This window comes from Cebidichthys violaceus, unplaced genomic scaffold, assembly GCF_023349555.1.
Source record: "Cebidichthys violaceus isolate CVI_PGR_0920_01 unplaced genomic scaffold, fCebVio1.0.p SCAF_6, whole genome shotgun sequence".
Classification (NCBI taxonomy): Eukaryota; Metazoa; Chordata; class Actinopteri; order Perciformes; family Stichaeidae; genus Cebidichthys; species Cebidichthys violaceus.
The window spans coordinates 11,844,552-11,869,177 of record NW_027176816.1 but is presented as its reverse complement, the minus strand read 5'-3'; the positions used below and the strand labels follow the sequence as shown (position 1 = coordinate 11,869,177).

Sequence of the window (24,626 nt, the reverse complement as noted above, 5' to 3'; positions counted from 1 at the left end):
CTCTGGCTCTCACTGGGCACAGTGTTATTCACACTGCGAGGTACTACAGTGGTTTGTAATTCATAGCCGTGGTTTTTAGGCCAAGCAAAGACATATCTAGACCAACCTTGAGCTTCAGCGGCAAACTCAATAATTCAGGATTTATTCTGAAAAGCTAAACTGATACAAGTCTATTATTCAAAGATAATCCAATCAGCAGTCGTGAACCACACCCGCAGCCAGATGAATAACCAAATTGTCAACCTCCAGCAGGGAGATCCACAGTTAGTGTAATTCAATCAGAAGTAATAGCTTTCTTCATTACCTGTTCATTGCATATGTAACTGTTCGGCATCATGCAGAGTGTGTGGATCTTTAAAATCACTCTGGGAGCTTTTGGACGCAGCTTGCATAGAAGCGCTTAAAGAAATATATTGCTAAAAAGTACACCGCAAAAATAACCAAAACTTGCCTGAGGAGAAAAATACGATGGTCAATAATACATTGACCCTGGCTGCCTGGGACTACTTTCATTTCAGGCCAAACGCAAGGAGCATGGTGTTGGCTCCTTCAAATGTGTCTTTTGTCTTTGTTGGACATCTCAGTTAGACGGTCCTTACATGCAGGTGACCCGTCCCTCTGTGATGGTACCTGGCAGGGAATACAGATACTTGACAGACAACTCCTCTTTGTGTCATTTCACATTGTTGTTTTCCTCCGAAATTTTCATTTTATTGTTTTCTCTCAACACCTCCTGCACTGGTATCTCTTTTTGAGTTTTCACACAGAATATTTGTTTTGCTTTCCCTCATAAAGGTTTGTACTGGAAGTTATTCCAAGTCAATGAGATTTTAGGATAGCGGTGCCAGCTTAGCTGGGTTTAATTAAATGTGTTGCTAGTCAATCTACTTTATTTACTATATCTCATCAAAGCATAAGCCACCACTCTGATGCTCTATTATTTTACTTTGTTAGTAGCTAACAGATTAATTCTCTGCCAAAATAAATTGACACAGCAGGGCCACTACCCCATTACAGATTATAGTCTCTGAAAATACATACAGTTAAGTCCCACGTGTATTGCGGCTCTCTCATCTTTTCCTGTTGCATTACTCAGGGGACAAATACTTAAAGTGAGTCAGCCTAATAAATACTTACAATACATAGTATATTAAAAAAAAGCTCCTTACAGTCAACGGTGTCCCTCAGGAGGGGATGGAGGAGACTTCTTGGTGATCCATGGTGTAGATTCAGCCTAGGAGACACATTGAGAGCAACCTGAGTGACTGAATGAATGAATGCAGCTGGAGCCGCTATAGTTTCCAATGTGTCGAAGGCTGTGCTAGCTACATTCAATCCTAGTGTCAACAACTGGTGTCTGTTAAGTGTGTGCCCTCTGGTTCCCGCCTCAGACGACCATCAATCAAAACTAATAGATATAAATTCTCTTTCACACACTGACATTTCACTGCTCAACTCTATAAAGTACAAATAGCACATCTTCAACCATGCCTTTTCTAATATTGTATCTTGTTCTACTCCATGTGTTCACCTGGTATTTATGTGTTTTTAGTATGTGGTTATGAATCTGCGTGTTTTTATCTTTTGCAACTGCGGCAAAACCAAAAAAAAAAAAAAGGTCTTGAACTTGGACTAGCTGACTGTGGACAACAGAGCAAACCCAAAACTAGTAGTAGTTCTGCAAGCATGCTATACGTATGTATAACAATCTTGCAGCTCCTGGAGGATATTCAAGCAGTAAACCCCTCACCACAGCCACACCTGTCCTTCAACCATCTCCTCATGATAAACCGAATTAATACCTGGCTAGTGTAATTAAGGATGGGATAATCACCTGCTGTCCCCATCAGCAGCCTGAGCCTCGGGCCTGTTGGTAAAAAGTTCCAGGATAGTGAAGCCTCGCCCCAGGGCCTGCTGGGAGCCATCTGGCCTGGGTGACAACGACACCAGCTCCAGGACCACTACTGCGCTGGGCAACCGCAGAGACGTATGGAAATACAGGACCTAAAGGAATCATTAAAACACACAGAGAGGATTTACGTTATCAATGCCACATCTTTGATTTGTTCAGAATGCAGCTTGGATTGTATCTAATGCCAATGCCTGTCATCTAAACCGTAGTACATGTAATTGTGTATCAAAACATGGCATCAAAGCAGCTTTTAAGCAGAGTTGGCAAGTTATACAGTACATCTTCAAAACAATATCGTTATACCATAAAGCACTGATATTTAACTCTGTTAACACACTGTTAAAACATAGGTGTTTAATTAAAAGCTGTCACACCAGCCCAAACGAATGGCACTTAACAGGTGTGAAAGAATCCTAAAGGAAAGTGGACATTTTTCTTTAGAAAAAAAGGTTTTGCAATTCAATCATGTTTTGCCTTATTGCAAAGCTTTTTGTAAAATATATTATGCTATAAAAACAGCATGTTGACTATCACAGGGAAGTGACAAGTACAATATGGTGCACAGTCCCATGTCCCATTTCAGCATCAACTCTTGCTGGATGGTCATCACAGGTGAATTTGGCTCCTGATGTCTACATCATATGAAGTAACAACTATTATAGGCATATTTCTTCAATCATTGTGAAAAAAAGGTAACTGCTACCACAGCTCAAAAGGAAAAAGACATCAGCAGAATGAATACGTTCTTCACTATTGATTGGTTAGAGGAAAAGAAAATACCCCCTCCCAACAAGACATGGGCTAAAACCAACATGATGTCAGGCTGAATGACTGAAGTGAAACAAAATGGCAGTTAATTCTGATTAATTGCCAAAACGATTGTTTGCCTCCATTATTATTGTTGGGTTGTATCTGTGACTTAGAAAGATTAACAAAACTCGTTATTCCATCCAATTGTTGTGCTGCGTTTGATCCTCTGCGGTCATGGCATGCACGTTGGTGTCAATCTCCACATTGCTGGTCTGGAAAAGGAAAGAGCCAAACATCCAGGCTTGATAAGAATACCTAACAGGCGAGTGCGTGACACCAAAAATCTCACATTCAAGAGGCGGGTACGACAATTTCAGAGGAAGACAGTCGGGTCCTTTGGCAGCCTGTTTGTAGTCTGTGCCAGGTAGGTGTAATTGTTTACAGGCTCGGATCTGCTATTCAAATTGGAAATAATAGCCTACCTACAGCCGAGCCACACTGATTTACATGCACAAAGGCCTGAATATGATAAAGACCCACGAATTCTATGTGATCCATTGGTCCCCGAGTACAATAAAGCCTGTTATTTTTTTTAAAGCCATAAAGAAGAACATGACAGCGTCAACAGACAAAAAAAATGGCCTAAGTAGACATGAGCTACCTTGAAATACAGAGCCAATTTCTCCCAGCCCACTGTGGCAGAGCCTGTTCGTCTTCAACCCCAGCTATCAGCCACCACAGAGCAGTCCATTCAAGTTTAAAACCTCTGAGGCGTTCCTATTTTGGCCACATCCGTCTTTTATCTATGTGCATGGAAGGTTTAAATTTCTAGTGCAAATACAAACGCTGCAGAATACAAATGAAAGATGTGGGAGGCAAAGATACTCGTCTAGCCACGGTTTGATTTAGTTAAATGTCTGTTTGCTTGTTTTCATACATTCACCGGACTTTGCCAAGGATTTTTGAGATTCACAAAATAGCTCATGAAACGGGTTTGTCTGCTAAGACGAAAGTCTCCTGCTGGATGTGATTCAACATTAGCAAATGTTTGTGAAGGATTTATCAACAAGGGCGATGAGACAGAACGGGATAAGTACAATGTCTGGTAACTCAACACAGAGGCTCAAAACTTTCAGTTGGAACTTTGAGGGGAAAGTCATTTTATGAAATCTTAACACAATATCTCTGTTCAGATCTGACAACTGACTAATTTCTCCGTAACGGTGATGCACAGTTTCTGGAATTGAACATGTATTCTGTGTGTTTGCTCAGCTTTGAATGCAGATAGATAGCCAGGCAAACACTGGCTGAGTTGAGAAAAGTAAAAATATCCCCCATCCCAAGATGCATGTCATTCAGTATTCATGGTCTGAAAAACTTTACTTTCCCTCAGCTTATTTATTTATTCCCCTCCAACCTTAACTCCCAAATCAAAGCCTCATCTGTGACTGAACTTCTCTTGAACCTATCCCAAGCTGTATTAACGAGACATTTTCTATCACGTTCCCCCAAGTCCCCCCCCCCCCCCGTGTGATACGTGGGATTTGCATTGTGGTCAAAGACGTAGTGCCCAGTCTCAGAGCGATCCAAACGTGGACATTGTTCACCACGAATTTCCAATTCAAAAGGTAGAATTTCTTTTTCATCTCCCTCGCTTCTTTGATATACCTCCAAATTGATTCTGCTCCAATCTCAGGAAAAAATAATAAATAAACACTCTGTCCCCACGGAACAAATATCTCTCTGACTCGATTTGCAGAGTTTCAAAGGATGTAGTAAATGCTCAAGAAAACCACTATCACTAGTTATGAATATTTTGTTGACAGACAAGCTGAACTAAGGATAAAATAGTGTCAAGTGTTTTGATTAAACATTTTTACCTAAATTCTCAATACATGAGCTGATTTGTACAGTGTTTCTATGACAGCATACTTTAGCTGCACCTCGCTCCGCCTCGCACAGCCTTTTTTCAAAGCTTTTAACAATACAAACTCACAGATTTCTAAGATGCCCTGTGTTGTTTAGATCCTGCTTCAGAGCAGCCCTGAAGCATAATGGTGCTACATCTTTCACCGAGTTGGGAGGTAGTACTGCAGTGAAGGAGTGAATGTACTGCAACGCTTTGGAAGGAGAAGAAAAGTGTGTGCCAATAGAAGTCAGTTCAATTTAGTTTTAGTTGTTGATACAACTTGTTGATATATGCCAACAATATTCATTTGACTTGTGTTGGCACTCACCTTTCTTCTTTTCCTGTTAGTACAAATATATTCGTTCTCACATTCAAATATTCAACAATGACACTTACTTCAGTTTGCCTGAGAGAAAGCTCAAAATGTGCCCTGTTTCAAGGCCAACAGAAATGACTATACTTTTCCCCAGAACTTTACGTTATGGCAATCTCATGAGATCTCGCTCCTTCCCGACGCCACAGGAGCACTGCGAGATGTCATTGAGAAAACAGCTTGCATCGGCAGCAATGCCAGGCGCAGCATATGTCGGACCTAATGAGAGGTTATAGTGTGCAGCGACTATCAACAAAGCAGTAATCGATTCTCGCAGGGGTAAATATCCACCCCCTCCCCACACACACACACAACTTGAGTGAAGAGGGGCTAACAGCATTGTGGTGACATTAAAACATCATCAGCACAGAGGCATGGAGCTTGAAGTCACTGTCACTACCAACAACCAGCCTGTCTGCAGCTTCTGTTTTTTTTTGCTGAGACCCCTTTGTGGGTGACAGAGAACCAAACTATGACAGGAAAGAAGGCAAATGAAAGTGAGTGGGAGCTGCTGTGAGATGTAAACCTACGGTAGAAACCAGAGAGCAGGAGAGATAAAGGGAGAGGATTGTGGTGGTGGTTCTGCCTTGAATCGTTTCACGGTAAACTGGTTTTACTTGCTATGGTAGCAGGTAAGAACTGTGTCCTGGTAAAATGGTAGAATGAACTTTAATCATGATACCTTGAGACAAAAACCATGTTGTAGGGTGAGAAGGGGGACATTTAGTAGACAATCTAATCAATTACATAACATAAATACAGAGAGAAAGTAATATATATATATATATATATATACATATATACACATATATATATATATATATATATATATATATATATATACACATATATATATATATATATACACATGTATATACATATGTATATATATACATATTTACATATACATATATATATATATATATATATATGTATATATATAAAACATATATAATATATTAGTAATAAAGCTGACTTATTGTCTTCTTAAAGTGATTGCAAAAACTCTGATTTGCAATCCATATAAAACTTGCTTTTGGAAAATAAGAATAAAAAGAAACCGGTGTAACAGCTTCATAGAGTCCATTTAGTGGCTGCTGGTGCGAAACAAACAATTATGAGCCTCTCATAGTGCTCTCAGGCTGTAAAAGCAGAGGCTAATTCTTCTTGAATTCTTCTTGGGGGGGGGGGGGGATCACATGGCATTGCACAAGGAGACGAAGAGGCTGCAAATGAGCATTGGTTTTTGCATAGAGGTCCAGAGCAGCTGGGGTGTAATTGACAGGGCTCGGTTGTTTGACCCCTGGTGTCCTCCCAAAAGAAAAGCAAACAGGGCGTTTCTATTTAGCCAACACGCTGGCTGGGAAGCTGGGAGCACTATAGTGTCAGCTACCCGGGACTTAAATAACAGGCCTGTGTTAACTGTTCATGTTATGCATGGACCTGTATGAATGCATGTGACTCTGATTGCCCATGTGTCTAAGATGAATAAAGGCTGATGTAATACAGCATTGAAAAAAGCTCATAATACACAGCCTTTAATGCATTTTATAAATGTACAACTGTGAGCTCTTACTGTATCTACGACAGTTGCTGTGTACCTTTGGCCTTCACCCTGATATTTTGTTGTTCAAAGCAAAAGCTCAGCTCATGAAGTCCTATGAAGCTAAAGTATGAAGTGCATGCACTCAGGAAGATTCTTGGCTGACTTTGATGCTAGTTTTGGCAGCATGACCAATGCCTGAGGTGCAGGGGGAGGAAAGTGAGAGGAAGGGAGAGTGTTACAGTAAGTCATTTGACAGGCACAGAACCAGCGGGTATCAGCATCACAAATCCTCCCGGTGTGAAATTCTGTGACTGTCACCAGCATAGGAGAGATGAGAGATGGCGGTGTGAATGATAGAGAGGCAGAGAAAATGACAGGGATGGAGGCTCCAGGCTCCCTTATGACCAATAATGTCGGTGGATTGCAGCTGGGGCCGGTCGGACGCATATGTATGACAGTTGAATCAAATAGATTTTCAGCAAGAGGTCCTCACAGGTCGAACACTTTGGACATGATGTGAAGCTGACCAGTGGAACAGCTAACCAAAACACACTTCTGAATAACTTCACTAGATGTTTAAAAATGTCTGTAGTCTAAAATAGACCGTCAGAATGGAGGATAATTAATCACAAATAGAGAGAAAACCGGGAACGCTAGCAGCGGCATGATGTGCCAGAAATGAACAAACAGAAAAGCAATACACGTCCCATGAATCAATGTAAAGTAGAATTCCAAAAATAAGTCCCAATTAGATGGAATATAATTTGGACCCAGCCAAATTCAGACCTCTGAATGAATCACTGCCACCTTTTCAAGCCTAATTTATTTTTTCAGAGACTCAAATAGTTCTGCTGCCGTCATCATTGCTTTGCAGGTGGGATAAAGAATGGAGACGTCATATCGTGTCAGACCCAGTAAGACTGACCCAAAATATGGTGATGGCAAAAGGGTGGAGTAGATTGATGTAGCTAAACTGGTTGTTGTTAAGTCAGAATAACGAGTCCTGTTAAGCCCGACGGACCCAAATTCGGGTCCGCTGTAGTATTTACCGTTGAAAAAAAGTCCATTTATGCATGTGTACAATTTATGAATGTGTACATGTTATATACCAAAAAAATAAATAAATCTGGGTAAAACAAACAATCTAAGAATTTTTTTACAAACTCCAAACACCATTATACACAACTATTATACGCAACTAAAAGATGTATCACAATATCACGTATTTCTAGCCATAACTCGCTCTTCTCCGAGTTAGCATCACAAAGCTAACGGTTAGCATAGACAACCAAGATAGCAAAAAGCAAGAGAATTCGACACAGATTCCAGAACTACCTTCATAATTTCGCTCCGGTAAACCATCACAAAGCTGTGAGCAAACAAACACCAGACGCACAAACCGCAATATCCTTCAAAATCATACAAAGCTCCTTACCTTTTCGTTGATCTCCTGTAAATCTCCGCTTAATTCCATCAACCATATTTCTACGTGTTTCCGGTGCGTCGCTGAAATGTCCCCGTGTAGAAACAAGGGTCTGTCTAACTAGGGGCCGTGGGGGAAGGGATTTGATTTTCGGAGAATCTTTACACACGTTTCAGGCGATGCGCCACGGATTTAATCCTCACTGGCTAACGCTTCTGTCAATCAAAATCATGATTGGTCTGTTCAATAGCATGGACTCAAACGCTTCTAAGGAGGGTCCATTGACTGAAATCGACCAACCATAGGCTGAGCTAGGAGACATGGACTGGAAGCCAGATGAGAAAATCCCATGGATGACAGACATAAACAGGCTCAGAGAGGATCCAGGCTCATTAAATGATGCCAAACTGCTGCATATGGATAGATTGAACACTATTAGTCATAAAAGAAGTGAAATATATAATTATATACTATATAAAATTACAATGGAACAGCTGGAGCAAAATTACATTTTGGTTGACCTTGGCTGAAATCTCTGTACTCAAACCTCTTTAGCTCCTGAATGCTTCACTTTATCAAAGAAAACATTGTGCAGAGAGACTCTCAACCTATTGGGCTATGATCTGGGAGAAGTTTGAGCTTACAACTACAACATTAAAAAAAAAATATCTTATCAAAATTGGATTATTTTATAATCGGAGATGAAAGATTTCAATTTGTGTTGTGTTCCATCTTAATGTTCTCTTAACCAGTAACATATATACTGATATTTACAAATCTGAACAAATCTCACAAGTGTTAGCTTTATTAAATACCAAAACTATTAAAATACACCTTATAATTAGACGAAATACACTCTCTTTACTATGGGTATGCAATTTTCGAGGAGAGGCCTACAAATAGGCTTAGGGCTTAAAGCAACAGTTTCTTTGACCAGCATGAAAAATGTCAAAGTAGGGCAAAGTAACACCGCCTCCCAAAGAGAAAACTTAAACACAAAGTCGGACGGATTAATGAAGGGAAGACTAAATGGCAATTAGTCTGATAATCATACTCTGATGCTCGGTTGGGTCTCAGTTACTAGGAACCACTGTATCTAAAGCATATAGGGTCTCATTCACTAATATGTCCACTGAAATGTGGATGTTTCATATTGAAGAACGGCGCAAACCAAGCAGCAGTTTTATCCCTTGCTGAGTGGGTACATTTGGATCCTTGTAAAAAATTATACCTACATCTTACCATTACCATAATACACTCCTGAACCTTTACATACTGTATAAGGAGGGCCATTCTGCAGGGTTAGGGATGTAGAAGTGGATGAGGCAGCTAGTGAGAACCTGAAGCATGACAGGGGGAAAAAATAATAAGCAGAGTAATGGAGCCGATTGAGAAGTTGAAGGCACAAAAAGGTGTTCCATTCTATCACCTGAGTGACTGGTGCGAGGAAAAAGATACGCTTGGGTTGCAAAGAATGTCTCTCCTGAGGTGTGCAATGTGGCGGAAGTAAAAAAAAAAAAAAAAAGAAGAAGAAGAAATAAAAAGTGATTTGATATAAAAGTTAATGTCAGAAGGACCAAACAGAAAGAGGAACAGAAAGAAACAGAACAGGTGGAGGACTGGGAATAGCTGATTTATCGGCCAAAGATGAGAGGACTGCAGCAATTACTGGAGAAACAGCCCAATTATGTGGAAGCCCGCCAAGGAATCAGGGTGACAGTGATGCGATTTCTATCCAGCAAAGACTTTCATCGACCAGCGATTCTCATTTTAAAAAAATCTCCAACTGAGGCTATTTAAGACTACGGAGAATTTTAAATATCTGACCAACCTTTCATTGTCCTTGTGGAGGAGGATGTCTGGCCAGCATGTATACAACTGAACCTCAATATATTATATACTTTTCTGGTACCAATCGAAATATGTCCATAGCGCCAAGAAGAGAAAACTGTCAAGTAGCGAAAGCTATATCAAATGTCAGATTTGTAATCTTGTTTACTTGTTCTTTGATCTGATAGTTCCTGATTTAAATACAAATTTGGGATGGATAACTGCACCTATAGAGGGTATTACTCACAATTAAAAGGTACAGAATCAAAACATTATGTTAAACGTAGGTATAAGGCAGAAGAATCCAACGTAAAAATCATGTACAGTAGTTTCCTAATGTTTGGCATTAACATATTGGGCCTTATGTAAAAATGAATTATACCTGTATCGTCTGAGTTAATTCAAAATGTGTTTCCGCAGTGGGTATTCAGTTAGTTTTCATCATAAACAGAATGTACACATGGCATCAGTAGATTTGGGTTAACACAATGCTAACAATGTAACGCATTTGTGTGACAGAAATAGGTTGTTGATATATAATTGTTGATACATTTCAAAATCTTTTTAATCCTGCATCCACCAACATCGGAAAATAAAGCATACAAGTGCATGCCAACTCCAGATGTGCCTGTTTTTTTCCGGAACTGTCAACCGCATCCAATGGTCTTCTTTTCCTTTCACATACACCATCTGAGATGCAAAAATAAAAATACCTTAAACATTATTCCACTTTGGTTCGCAGGTGGGAGGCCAAATGTTGAGCATAGAGCACAACATTCCTTATCTTCAGTCAGATTCTGAATGAATGAAGTCTTGTCTCCTGCTGCACTGGCTCTATGTCCACTGTCTCGCAGCACTCAATCTATGACCAGTATCATGGCTGACCATCTTGCTCCACTGTAGCAGCAGCAATTACACGTCAAAGCCACACACACTCCTGGGTGTTTCATTTACCTTTTGAGCTTTGCCTTGCTTCCATTTGCTCTCACAAAAATCACTGTAAATCATGAGCTCCACTGTGGTTATGTTGCTTATGATGTGGTGCTCTCAATGTTAAACCAAGCAGCAACATTAAAAAACAAGTCAAGGAGGATAATGTTGTTTGTGTTGTTGGACAGTGGAAAGCTTGAATTACGTAGCAGCAAAAACAATTCTTGAGTTTACACTAAGCAAAATGAACTACAACTCTATGAGCTTTTTTACTAGTTAGGTTGTGTGAGTGATGACAAGAGATGAGTTGGAAAGAACCATTGTGTCTAAAATTGACATTTTGGTTTGAGGATGGCACAAGAGGAAAGAATTGAGTCACTGAGTGTCGGAATTGGAAAAGGTTCATTGCCTGAGGAGCAAAAATGTTCAGCTAATTGCATGGCAATCCGTCTTTCAGATATATAAAAGATAAAATAGACAATCGTTTTTCAATATTAACATGGATCAAAGCTCTGGTCATGGGGGAATTCTGACCTGTTGATAGTGCTAGAAACAATATATTGGGGTCTTCAGGGGACATCCACCAAAGACTATGCATAAAAAATGGCATGCTAATCTGGAATGTACTAGTTGTCCAAAGGGACAACTTTGGATCGTCTGATCATCCTCAGAGCCCACAGAAGGTCAATGTATCACTATTCAAATTGTGTTTTTGAATCCAAATGCCATCAGTCTGAAAACACTGTTAATACCTGAAAGAAGCGGGCAACTCTTTCGCTCAAGATACAACGCAGGGAAGACAGACACGACTATGATGGATAATGGCTCCAGACTGGCTCGGGTATAACAGATGACGTTAAAAACTGACTGAGGTCCTGAAGGCAGAGGAAGGTTGAGGGTGAGTTACATGTGTCCTGGCAGGTTATAAATCCCTGAATCATAGCCAAGGATGGTCTGAGGCAGGATGAGAAATCAGATGAAAGAACAGTAGTCGTGCAGTAGTTCTGACATTTTCCTGACAGCTAGCTCGCTTTAATGACAGCCCGAACCTATTGTCAGCGTCAACACTGACTGCAGTTTCCATAATACATGCCTGCACACAATGAGAACCTCCTAAACAGCACAACTCCCATAACCTTTTCCATAAATTCCTAAATTTTAGCTTCAGCGCCTCTAGTGTTCGCTGCCTTGTCCCCGACTTCGACAGAACCCAAAGAATCTGTACTCTACAACAGCCCCAGCTTTGCCCGCGACAGATCTCTGCGCTCGCTGGGTAAAGTCTTAGTTTGTCACCCAGGTTTCAGGTCTCCTGACATTTTGTAAATCCCATCTGAAATGCCTCACAGACAAACCGCGGGGCACTGGCTGTTGATGCTCACGAGGCAACCACAATAAGGGAGGGGGATGCAGGAAATATACACGCGATGAAACGGTCGGAGGAACACTGCCAGACTCAAAAAGGTATTCTGAAAAGGTACATTTCAACAAAAGTTGATATTGGCAATGTCAAAGCCTGGAACAACAAAGCACGAGAAGGACAGAATCTCTTCAACGGTTCTCTTTCCCTCTCTACCCCACACACACAGTCAATGCAGAATTATAGGGACAAGCTTACTTTGTTTGTGTGTGTGTGTGTGTGTGTGAGTGTGTGTGTGTTTGCTATTTGGAGGGAAAAGGGAAAAGAGCTAGGAGTCATGTAAGAATCAAGTCAATACGCACCACACACAGCAGAAATAAGTCTCACACACACACACACACACACACACACACACACACACACACACACACACACCAAACACCTCCTCGAGGCTCTCATCTCTCCCTACTGTCACATCCGCAGTAGCTCTTGTGGCCCTTGAATTCCCTCGTACACACACACACACGCACACACACACACACACAGTATATAGCTGTGTACTATGGGGTGTGCCACTCCAGCATGTAAAGCTGTTAGCAGCAGCTGCTCCGCTAGATGTTTGGTCCCCTTGTCGCTGAAATATTGATCAGTTCTCGGGCAAGGCAGCAGAGTCTGCGATCCCACCGTCCCGATGTATAATTGAAGCGTATATCTCTTAGTGTAGCTCGGCAGTTGGGAGAAGGAATTAAGCCCAGAGGAAAGCTGAAGGCCTGTCTATGCTGCTGTAGCGGTTCCTTTGTCCATCAATCATATGGCTTTTTTTCCACACAAAAGGGTTTTGCTACATTTACCGTGGGAAGTGCCATGCCTTGTAAAAAAAGAGAATAGAAGGCAGAAGATAACAAGACTCAATATAGGTTCACGTTTTACTGCTCGCCATTTATCTGAGCTCAAGGCAGTTCAAAAGAGGACTCCTTTGGGCCATTTTGTACTCGTGAGCATACAGGAGCAATGTGTTAAAAGATTATTGGGATTATTCTTCATTCCTCATCGTCATCAAATCTAGAGAAAATCAACAACGTGTTAGTCTTTGACTTCCAAAAAATAAACTACGGTGCCCGTGTTCATAATGAAGGAACATGTCACCCAGAGCAACCGTGTGTCTCATTGATGCGTTTTCTGTTTTACTACAACAATGGAGCTCTATGGCACAGAGTAATTAGCCATGTCACTGACTGGTGGAGCCTTCCCAACAATCATTCTGCTGCAATCGCTGTCAGCGTGGGCAGTTCTTTTTGTTGGATGCTGTCGCACAAAATTGTTCCTCCTCATTGGGACAGAGGCGTGCCAGAGACCATCCTCAGGATCCCGAAGATAAACTGGAAAAGACAACTAAGACCAGTAGGTTTTGGGGACATCTTTGTCATTGTATTTCTTCTAATTTAACGGTCTGTCCCTGAAGAAGGAGTGAGCGCCGCCAACAAGTCGCTACCGCGAGGCAACAGGGAGGAACAGCTTGTAGAGTCGGCATATTCTCACATCTTACTCAATGAATTTAGGACTTATTTCGCGAAAACCAGAGTTGCTTATTGTTGGAACAGTGGAAAGACGAACCACGTCGCATTTTGTGAGCTTTATGTTTGTTCTTTTTTCTTTAGAATTCTGAAAGGTTGTCCTTTTTTTCGGTTTAGGTGTAAGAATATTTTATTTGTTTATTTGTGAAACTCAGTGGAATCGCCGCTCGCTCGCAATGCATCCTGGTACACGGAGGCACAGCCGGCACGGCTCAGCAGCGGGAGGGATCAGCTTTTCTAGCACGCACTGGGGAATTTACTTCTTCAGACAACTAACCATCAACCCTGATTGGACGGCCACATGAAAGGCGCCGAATTTTCCCTTCAAGACTAAACATTGATAACAAATCTAGTTTCCACAGCCTATTTGTTCTTCTTATTCCTTCATATATATATTTGCCACAGTGGTGGTTATGTTTACAATGTCCTGTAAACATGCACTCGTGTGAACACAAACAGCACAGACAGCTTCACAAACAAAGCCACAAGGAAGCAGAACGACTGAAAAACACATAATACCACAGCACATACTTGTGTACGACTATGACACACAGAGCAGTATAAACACACTGATTAATATAAATATCACCTGCTGTTTAAGTTTACAAAACATTCTGCTTTGAATTTGATGGTTTACAGACATCATAATTATAGCTATGCACTTTCAAACAGCCAACATTATGAAACCAGGTGTGATGCATAAATGTCAAAATTAAGATTGTTGGCAGATTGTTGTCAATAATGTATCTCTGTGGTGTGGTGGTGTGTGTTTATACCGTGTCACCAACTTGACAGTCTCTTCAGCCTTGCAAAGAAAAGGCCTAATCAGTCTCCTTTTATCAAACCTCCCCAGTTATGTAAATCAGTAGCAACAGGTTGAAGAACCCACAAGCAATGCATTTGAAATAAAAGCTGATAATTGCACCATTAGAGAAACACCTCCCACACAGTATACGGTAGAACATGCAAAGTAGTGTATATATACAAACACACCGTATATATTGTGCAAGGTTAAATCTCTAGTCGCCGTCTCTTTTACTGCAGGATCTCTGACATCAACCACCATTCTTTTCTGTACTAACAAATATGAAGTGCACCTTGAGTATTTTGGATCAAGGAGGTCAAGAACGGACGTTGCTGCTAAAAGGCTCCGCTCATCCACACAGCTGTTTTCAGTTGACCTGACTAATGGCACCTCTGCTCAGGTTGATGGTGGGCTGATGGAGGAAATGACGGGATGTCACCGCTCTCAACACACCAAGAGGAATGATAAAAGTGTCATGACAGGTGCAGCTGGAGAGAGATTGTCAATCAAGTGCCGAAAATAGGTCTAATCGGGCCTGACTGTGGGGACGGAAATATTGTCCATTTTCCTAACATGATTTCATACTGCAGCTGTTCACTGTTTAATGGGATTACTGTTACGTTTCCATTGTTAAAGAGTTAATTACTTCTGCTGGCAGTAGGGACGGAGACTGATGAGTGGGCTAACTTTAACAAAAGAGAGTGAAAACACAGCAAATGCTCAGCATGCATAGAATAGTTATTTCATAAAAACTAGCTGTTAATTGCTCACAGATAGTGTCTCTCTTTTATTTACAGAATTATGACGCATGTATGTACTATGTATCAATAGAAAAAGTGATACTTACGAACAGTATCGATACCAGGATCAATAAAATTCTAACAACACCTATCCCTAAATGTAAAAACTGTAGAAACCCTGACATCATGCTATGCTGCCCATAACCTAGAGCAGTATATGGATACATCCCAAGTCTCTTAATTGCATCCACATTTCCATTACTTGCAAAACCATGTGAGGAGAGAGGAAATGAGGAAATATGTCTTAATAAGAGAAAAGAGACGTCCTTTCCTCTAAAGCGTCACATGAAGCGACGCCGGTTTCTGATGACGGCAGATCAGCTGTCAGTCGGCTTTAACAGCTGGAGAGACTTTTGAGAAGTTTGTGTCTGCACACATGATCATTGTACTTAATAATAGAAACTAATAATACTAATAAAACTAATAGACACACAGTAATCATCACTGCCAGAGTAGAAGTGTTGTCTCTCTGTAGCCTGTTACTCTTTAACAAACTGCATTATACACAGTCTGTGGTATTTATACTGTGTTCTGTGGTATTTATACTGTGTTGTGGGTCCTATTTATAAGCACAGGACCGATTTCTACCGACGGAATGTGTTCGTATTATTTATGAATTATTTTTTTTATCGTGACGTCATTATTAAATAACCCAGAATATGATTATGGTTTATCTTTAACACTGGAATTAATTTATTAGGCTCAATGTTTCAGGTTCAATTTAAATGATAAAACTCATCAAACCTGACACTCAGGAATGATCAGCCTCACGTGACATGATGTAAAACGTGTTTTGTCTCTCCAGCTCTCTCTGACTTTAATTGTATCCATAATAGAAGTTATTGAGGGAAATATAAGATCATGAAAAGACAAATCTTTCTAATAAATGAAGAAAGTTGTTTGTGCTCCTTTTGTTGTTCAGACCTCCAATGAACATATATTTAAACCAGACGGTGAATCAGAAAACTAATCAAATATGAAACTAGAGTTTAATCTGTGATCTGTCTTCACTCTGGTATGAAACTCAGTCCGATCAGCTGCAGCGTCCAATCACATAACTGATGAACAATGAGGGGGCGGCTGTTCTCGTGCGTCCTCACTCATGGCTCCTTGGGTATCCCTCCTCGCTCCTCGATCCTCAGAGCAGAAATAAGAGCTTTGGGACAGCCGTCAATATGGCGGAGCAGAACAACTTCCGGATCAAGTGAGGAGCGAGGAAATGACAAAAAAGAGACTTGGGATGTACCCATTACCAAACTTTATTTTCTGGGGACCCACTTTTTAAAAAATGACCAAATTCACAATAGGCCTAGTCTATAAATTGTGAGAAAGGGCAACAAAAAAAACATTTTTACTGCTATTTACGCATCACCTTATATTATCTTGAATATATAAACCAGCCATTTTGAAGAGTTATCGTTAAGGATCCCTTTTTTATGTGTTATTGAAAACATATACAAATGTTTAATCTTTATAAATGAGACCAAATAAATGCATTTAGGCAGAGTTAACAGTCTCACATTATTTTAATTTCCTCTTATCAGTTAAGCAAACATAGTGTACGCTAGCCTTTCGTATTAGATTTAATGTTATAAGTAGACTACAATCATCAGTAGACTACAGGTGTTGTAAATTAGCATTTCGCTACAAACACTTAACACAGTGCATCTGGTCCTTGTGCATAAATGTATGTTACAATTCTAATGCCACTGTGACGTCCATATCAGATAAAATAAACATCAGAACATTCAGGCTCCCTTGTGTGGCTTAAAGGTGTACTGCAGGTATAAATGTTAAATAAAGACTACAGAAGAAAGTCAGCTAATATATTTGGTGACCCTATCAAATATTTTCTTTGGAATGACTGATCTAGGGGACAAAACAGAGCAGCATGATCATATTCAAAACCAGTTAAACTAAAGGCTGAATCAATGGGCCTCTTCCATCACAGATGTTTGCTGGTAATCAGCCTGAAACATCTAAAAAGTTAACAGGGAGGAACATCATTCATTCTCCAATAGTTTATTCTTTTCTTGTGGAGTCAAGTTAAGAGTTGACATGAGAGATGATATAGATATGAGTCATGTGTGCAATCAAACGCGATAGACCGCAAACGCTGTGAATATTGCAGAGAACAACAAATATACCAAAAGGAGAAGTTGTTCTTCAGCTGAGCCAGCTGGGAGGGGGTGGGGGCTTCAGCTGTAGCGTCGTTACAGCGCTGACAGCTTCAACTTGGCAACGTATTGTATGCTTTAAGGAGAAACTTGTGCTTTACAGGACGAGCGTGACTGCTGCCATGTATTCATTACTCCGAGCTGAAGTTTGAACCATGTGGGACTGCTCACTTTGAAACCAGCTTGCTCTTTGGAGAACAACTACTCAGGAAACAAAAGTGGAGGAATTGCATGACTGATGTTCAAATGTTTTCCCATCGGTGGAGCGCTGTTTTTCTTCTGCTCGTCAGTGCTTTGAAGTCATGTAATAAGGCTGTGTGTGTTAGTGCATATGGTGGTGAGGGGTTATTGTTTTCATTGCATAATGGGGACCGATACACGGGAGTCCGTTCTGCTGTAGGGCTCCTTTGGTTCGGGTTATTGGGTTAGCATATAGGTCAGGGGTAGACATGGGTTTAAAGTTAGGAGAAGGGACAAAAGAATAAAGGGTAGAGAAGTAAAATAGGCATGCTTGTGTGTGTGTGTGTGTGTGTGTGTGTGTGTGTGTGTGTGTGTGTGTGTGTGTTACTCCCAGCTTTGTCTGTGCGGTGCAGCCTACGTCATGCCAAACAGCATTCGGAGACCTAGAAAAACAAGAGGTTGCGCGGACAGGAACAAAACTTGGCCTTTTCTCCAAAGCCCTGCTGTCGGCCTGATAATGTTGCACATATGAGAAGAAACTACTGGCTCCCCGTGAAGGCAGGGAGTTCAAATGGAGTGATCACAGTGAGAGACAATGCAGAAAAGATGCACATTTCTCTCTTCTGCCTCCTCCCGCCTATTAACTCCTCCGTCTGGGCTGACTGTGTGTGGCCCAACATTGCCCTCTACTGGCTAATGGCCTTCACTCCCTTTGACTGAGTGCAGCAAAGGAGAGCAACCTTAGTAGAAACCATCCAAACGGTTATCAAACAATCATGAGTCATGATGTGAGAAAAACAGCAACTAGTATTCTGGGTGATGGAAGACATACTGGACTTTGTACTAGGATTTTTAAAAATACATTAGTCTACAGATTGTGAATTGACTTTGCTTAAAAGAGTTGTTTTTTTTAAAGCACATACACAAAAGCCCATGACATGGCATTGTTCTTCCTCAGAATCCAATCAAAGGAAATGTGCAATAACCTAAATTGCCCTTTGTGCATCCAAGCAAATAGACCTAAATAGAAGCAAAGGCCTACATTTTCGGTGTGAATTTAAAAGGGCTGTAAAAATTGAATTCCATAAATAAAAGCAGGTTCCATGTGATTTGAAAACCATTAAAGCATTTAAAAAAAAATTTAAAAAATCAAACTGTCTCAAAATGTGCACTCTACTTTTTAAAACAAAAGCTCCATAAGCCAGACTTGACAGCTCGACAACAAACACGTGGAGGGGCACAAAAACAAACGGACGTCGTCATTGTCAAGACTCGTCTTGCCTCTGCTGGGGGAAGAAAGAAATGCGGAGACTAAGCAAGAAAACAGATCTAACAAGAGCTCTTTCTCTCTTTAATCACTGCGCATATTTGCTTTTCAGCCGATATTAAAAGCAATCCATCATGGCTGACCGGGGGGGGCCTCACCGCACTCCTGTAACTGAAGAGAGGATTCCCCCCTCTGACATTATTTAGATATCAAACAGCAATTTGCCACTCATAAACACCAGCCTGAATGCGAGCGCATCGGGGCCAAATCCAATAAAAAAAAGCTGGTGCAGCTCTTGCGGCACGACACCGAGAAGGCCAGCCCCACTTTATCATCCTGATGGGATATGATGTGGTTTATATTATTACCCTGGATGGATAATGGGATTTGGACACTTATTGGGATACCGAGTGGGTTTTTATACAGGCTACGACTATTATGGCAGATCAAAGTGAGGCCATACGCTGTGAGAGATTGTTCGATCAAAAAGGACATCGAGCAGAGGGAAGGAAAGAAAACAGATGGTGATAAAACTGGGAATCAGAATGTGCCATAGCTGTGACTCATTGGTGTCTCTGTTAAAAAAAAGACTTCTGCAACGCATTTATCAGCCAGCTACAGCTCACAGTGTTATTTCTATCAAAAAGAGTTTCTCAAAACATCTCGAACAACAGCTCGCACCGAGAGCAGATCAGGCATCGTGAACATCGGAGGCTACAGAGGAGCTCGGCGGCGCTCTGACACGATCATAAAACAGTGGGTGACTGGCCTCCAACCAGGATGTTCAGAGGCCTTCAGATGTTTGATTGAGAGAGAACACAGACATCCAGCTGTTCCACAGATATCTGCTCAAAAATAACATAATGACTTAAAAGAGACGGTAAACACGACGCTGGGAGACGGATGAAACCACAGAGGGGGGATTTTTGTTGTTCACAACCGAGGACCCTTTCACAAGAAACTCCTCTGGCTGACTGCATCTTCCCACTGGAGGATCGAGGTTGAAGCTATACGCGATTGTAGGGATGCCTCATCGGGTGTCTTAAGCAAGAAGGTGCAGAACAGCTGCCATCGGCAGTGATGCTGTTTTGCCTGATGAACGAGGAAGAAGGGTAGGAAAAGTCTGGCTCGTTCCCTCATTCTTTCTCCCTTCTTACTGTAAAACGATTGCTTTCAGTGCGACGTGTATAATAATAAGTTACCAAAATCAGAGACGTTTCTCCCAAAAAGAAGTCTATTTCTCATGTTTTACCGACATTGAATGTCGCAGCCATTTTCACATGTAATTGCAGGGTAAACACAGGTGTGATTGAAAAAAAATCCCTCTTTTTTGTTCCATTTAGGTGAGCTGGGGCCCTGGTGTTGTGCATGCTGGCTCACTGTAATGGCTGGGACACTAAATAGAATGGGACCTGTATCAGTTTTATCAATTACACCTGTTTACCCTGCTATTACATGTCAAAATGGCTGCCGTGAAAAAGGGCCTATTGGTTGTGAGGGCTGTCTTGGTTGCACAATCGTCCTGGCCTCGTTTCCTGTTTCCTGAGGACCAAAAAGTCTCACTACGACTGTGTGGTTCTGCTGCAGCAGCCTGGTGTCGTTGTCAGTGAACGGCCGTGCGTTCCTCGCTCTAGCGTGACGCTTCTCAGGGGCTGTGGATTCATCAACATATGTGTCCTGCTGCCTTCAGGTGCTGCAGGGACTCCCTGAACTGAAGCAGACGCTTTTTATACATGTTTTTTTTATACATACATTAATTACTCTGGACACAAAGAAATAAGTAAAAGGAAGATTGTTCTTTTGAAAGGAGCAAAATGTCAAAAGCTGGCATTGAATGTACATCATCAATAAAAATGAAACTATTTCATTACTATACATTACTGGATTTAAATGAATGGCAGTAATCAGTCATTTATTTAAGGATGCAAAAAGGCATGGACTTAGTAAATGCATCTAAATATCTTGTGGTGAGATGTTTCTGTTGTTGCAGGTTCAACACTCGTCTCACTTTTACCTTTTTGAATACTTTGTCTTTTGGGACTACAAGTGAAATGCATCAGAGTTCTCAAAATGCCATGGCGTTCTTGACCAACAGTGTAAACTTAAAGGGTTGTTGGAAGCCATCAACTTTAACTTTGTACCACTACACAGGAAACAGACCAGAGGGCGCCTCGCTAAACAAAAGAGATCCTTTCAACTCGAATGGACACCGTGAAGATAATCTGATTCATATTTTATCTTTCGCGGCAACGACGTTCTCTTTAGCGTTTTCAAGAAGCAATTGGAAATTTCATCATCAAAGCACATCTTTCAAAGAGTACATCACACACTTTACACATCAAAATAGGTGTTTCTTTGTTCCCTCTGATCTAATGATGATTACAGAGGAGAAACGACACAGAGAACAATGATTGGGAAGAGTAAAGAAATGAGGTGCAACAAAGTGAGACTGAAACTGCAGGCCAAATTCATTCACAGAGAAAAGTACATCACGTTTACAATTACAAGACAATACAGCAGTAAGTCTTAAGTGTTGCTTGTTCAGAGCCACTCGACCACAGCAGAAATAATACGACAGGAAGTACGTGGAATTGCACCAGATTTACCTCCAAACCACAAAGGACTGACTTCCTATTGACCGAAGTTTTCGCTTTCATTCATACGATCTGCATCCGAACACTAACATGAGGCTGAAAGTGACACTATGAGTTAGAATAAAAGGCGTTTGTCTTGTAAAATGAACAAATTGGAACATCGGGATGTTTGGATGCTCGCCTCAGTGTGCTGCTGAGTCGCCAGTGAAAGGCTCCACACAACTCAGTCGTGACGTTTAAGGTGATTGATTGTTGCAGTCAAGCCAAATGGTCCATTTTGAATTCACTGGGCTTCTCACAGGTTTGTATGCCTCTGCTGCTAACAATCTGCCGCTGGTTCTTAGCGGGGCTGCTGAACCTGTCGATCGTGAAAATTAAACATATAATGGCAGCGACAGAGAGCTGACGGAGGTGTCTGTTATTGCTCACTCGTGCGGATGAGCAGAGAACTAATTAGTTGCATCTGCGAAACACCTTGAAGGAGGCAGAAACACCGCTATGGAAAGCGCTAGATGTTGAGTTATTGTACCCGGTGCATGCTGTTTGCAAATCAATCAAATCGTTTTGTTCACATCTGGCCGGAAGGAGTGTGAAAACTGAGAGGGCTGAGTTGAAATAGCAAAATACACCAAAGCCTCCATAAATGCGAGTCTGCCAGGATTTCTACAATTGAAATGCACTGTGTTTGGAAATGGACTTTTTTTTATTTTTGCTTGTGTTTCATCACTATTTGTAGTACATTATCACACCAAAAGACTACAAACTGTAGCGTCACACTCACACACACTGCTTAAAGTTAATGATCTCTGATCCTGTTTTTATCTAGTACTCTCACACATGTGGCATCGCACTTGTTAGGGTGAAGTTTGATGACTTCACATAATTTCTAATCAGTGAGCAGGACTGCTTTATCGCAATATAGAATTAATGTATGATTTTTGCATCAATGTGATGAATTACATGTATTGGGGGGAATATAATTATCTGGCTTAGCCAAAAACAAACATTTAATTTATTTATCAACAGTTTCTATATAAATCTTCCAGAAAATGTAGTAAATCATGTTATATAATGATACTGCAGAACAAATGTATATATCATAATAGAGGATTTTATCCATATCGCCCGTTCCTGCTGGGGTTGCTTGCTTACCTTGACAGATCAGCATCATCTGAATCTGATCAAACCACACACACACACACACACACACACACACACACACACACACACACACACAGTCCCGAGGAAGGAGATATTATACTCAAAATAAATAATACTTCTGGATATTATATTGTTGAACTTCAGCTTTGTTAAAGTTTGTTATTATTTCTTAGTTAGTCACGACTTTTGACGAACATTTTAAATCAAGTTTAGGAACAGTTTAACTTTATACATTTTGTCATTGTGTGATTTTTAAAAGTATGAAATCTCTTAACCCTGTAACAATAACTGAACACGTTTCATTAGTGGCGACTGCCTGATCACTAATTGATATATTATTCATTGTGTCTATATTGTATCCATCATGTTCTTATGAAAAATCCCCTGTAATAACTCTCATAAGTTGTTGCTTTATATAAAAAAGTGTTCTTCCTCAACTTGCAGGGTGAGGAAAAAGACGATTATAAGATGGGATTGTTGAATGCAACTGGAATCACGTTTTTGGCAATCAGGGCACTTTGTAACTCGCTGAGTTTAGACTGACAATGTTCTCAAGAGCGCAGAAGAACACAGTGCAATCATCAGTGCTAATTGAAAGCCTTGAGTGGTGGAGCTTTTGAGATGGTTTTAATTAAGTAATGGCTGTGCCAAATTAATTTAATTTACACTTGAATGGGCATTGATTTCACTATATAACCATCAATCCACTGCTAATCAAAAACAACATGAGAGAAGTTTGAAATAGAGCCTACAAACCTAACGCACAGTACATCACATCTGCAGTTTTCTGGCCTTATTTCAGTGTGATAGTAAAGATACCTCATTGAGGGAGATCTTGTTGTTTTTCATCCTCTGGGGTGGACTCCTCCATGTTTTCCCAAAGAAGTGCTGATGGTTTCTGTCAAAAAGGGTCACTCGCAGCTGGTAGGTCACATCTGGTTCCCCCCCTGACATCTCCTGGGTCTAAAAACGGAAACACCCACATTAGAAAAGTCACAGGTAAACGTTGCCTTAAAATATTTACGTGTATGAAAAATAAAACCTTAAAATCGAATCCAATTTAACAAACATCCACGAGTGGGTTTCACTCCAGAACTTTATACAAGATCCAAACGCTAAATTCTGCATACATGTAATACTTTGTGTATAGAACATACATTCTACAAAAATCAAAGTTATCTTAAAAGTGTTTCTTATTTCCATGAGACACTTATGTAACTTACTGCAGTGGTGTTTGGGGAAATATCTCTAAACCAAATTTGCAAAGAGCACCCATAGCATTCTGACATGGGTATTTTTCAGTGGTCAATGTAATTGCCTGGTTATTCAAATGAAAGGTCACCTTTAAGTATTAAACGTTTGCTCTTTGCTCCAGACGCACTGTGACGTATCATAAAGTATAGGGGCCTGTATCATACCTTTGCTAAATAAAGACACCCGAAAGCCGACTTCAATTAAAAAACTACACCGAATATAGGTGTGTTCAACCCCCCCACCTCATCTCTGCCACGAGCAGAACTGTTTTTAAATCTTTATCAAGCGTTTAGAGTTAACTGTGAGCAATCACCTGCGGGAGGTGAGCTGCAGTGAGTCGGCTGAGGCTGAGCTGGAGACCGGTGGACTGAGTGAAGTGGTTTTCCAAAGCCAGGCGAACTGTCTGGCGGGGCGGAGGAACCACCCGACTCCTTTCAAACACTTCTCTCCAGCCGTCCGCCATGTTGAATGTATCTTCTGTTTTGACCATATCCTGTAGCTAATAGTAAAACGATGATGCCATAGCGAAAGTACAGAAATACAGCGTAAAAATGAGTTGTTACTGTGAATGTTTATCTCCTCCACCCGTTTAGATTTTCAAACCCGCGGCCGCCATATTGAAATCGGTCTGTACTACTCAGTGCACAGGGGTTAGATAAGTAACTTAGTGATTTCATTACTATATTCACGATTAAAACAACAATGCAAATATTACATATTTAACATATGATAAAGTTACTAATGCGTCGAGTAATTTTACCCCGAAACTGAACGTTAAAACAGT

The 24,626-nt window shown here is 40.8% G+C and overlaps 1 protein-coding gene across 1 annotated transcript in view; it reads right to left on the bottom strand.

The window, feature by feature from the left end:
• nphp4 (nephronophthisis 4) overlaps window positions 1-24,443 on the bottom strand; it is a 172,664-nt gene extending 148,221 nt beyond the window's left edge. Inside the window, exons 1-4 of the mRNA XM_068733608.1 lie at window positions 24,156-24,443; window positions 23,408-23,551; window positions 1,835-2,004; window positions 1,170-1,234 (exon numbers count right to left, since the gene is read on the bottom strand). Of these exons, the coding sequence (XP_068589709.1) occupies window positions 1,170-1,234; window positions 1,835-2,004; window positions 23,408-23,551; window positions 24,156-24,332 (556 nt within the window). The 5' untranslated portion in view covers window positions 24,333-24,443. The remainder of the gene's footprint in view (window positions 1-1,169; window positions 1,235-1,834; window positions 2,005-23,407; window positions 23,552-24,155) is intronic.
• Window positions 24,444-24,626: the final 183 nt, after the last annotated feature.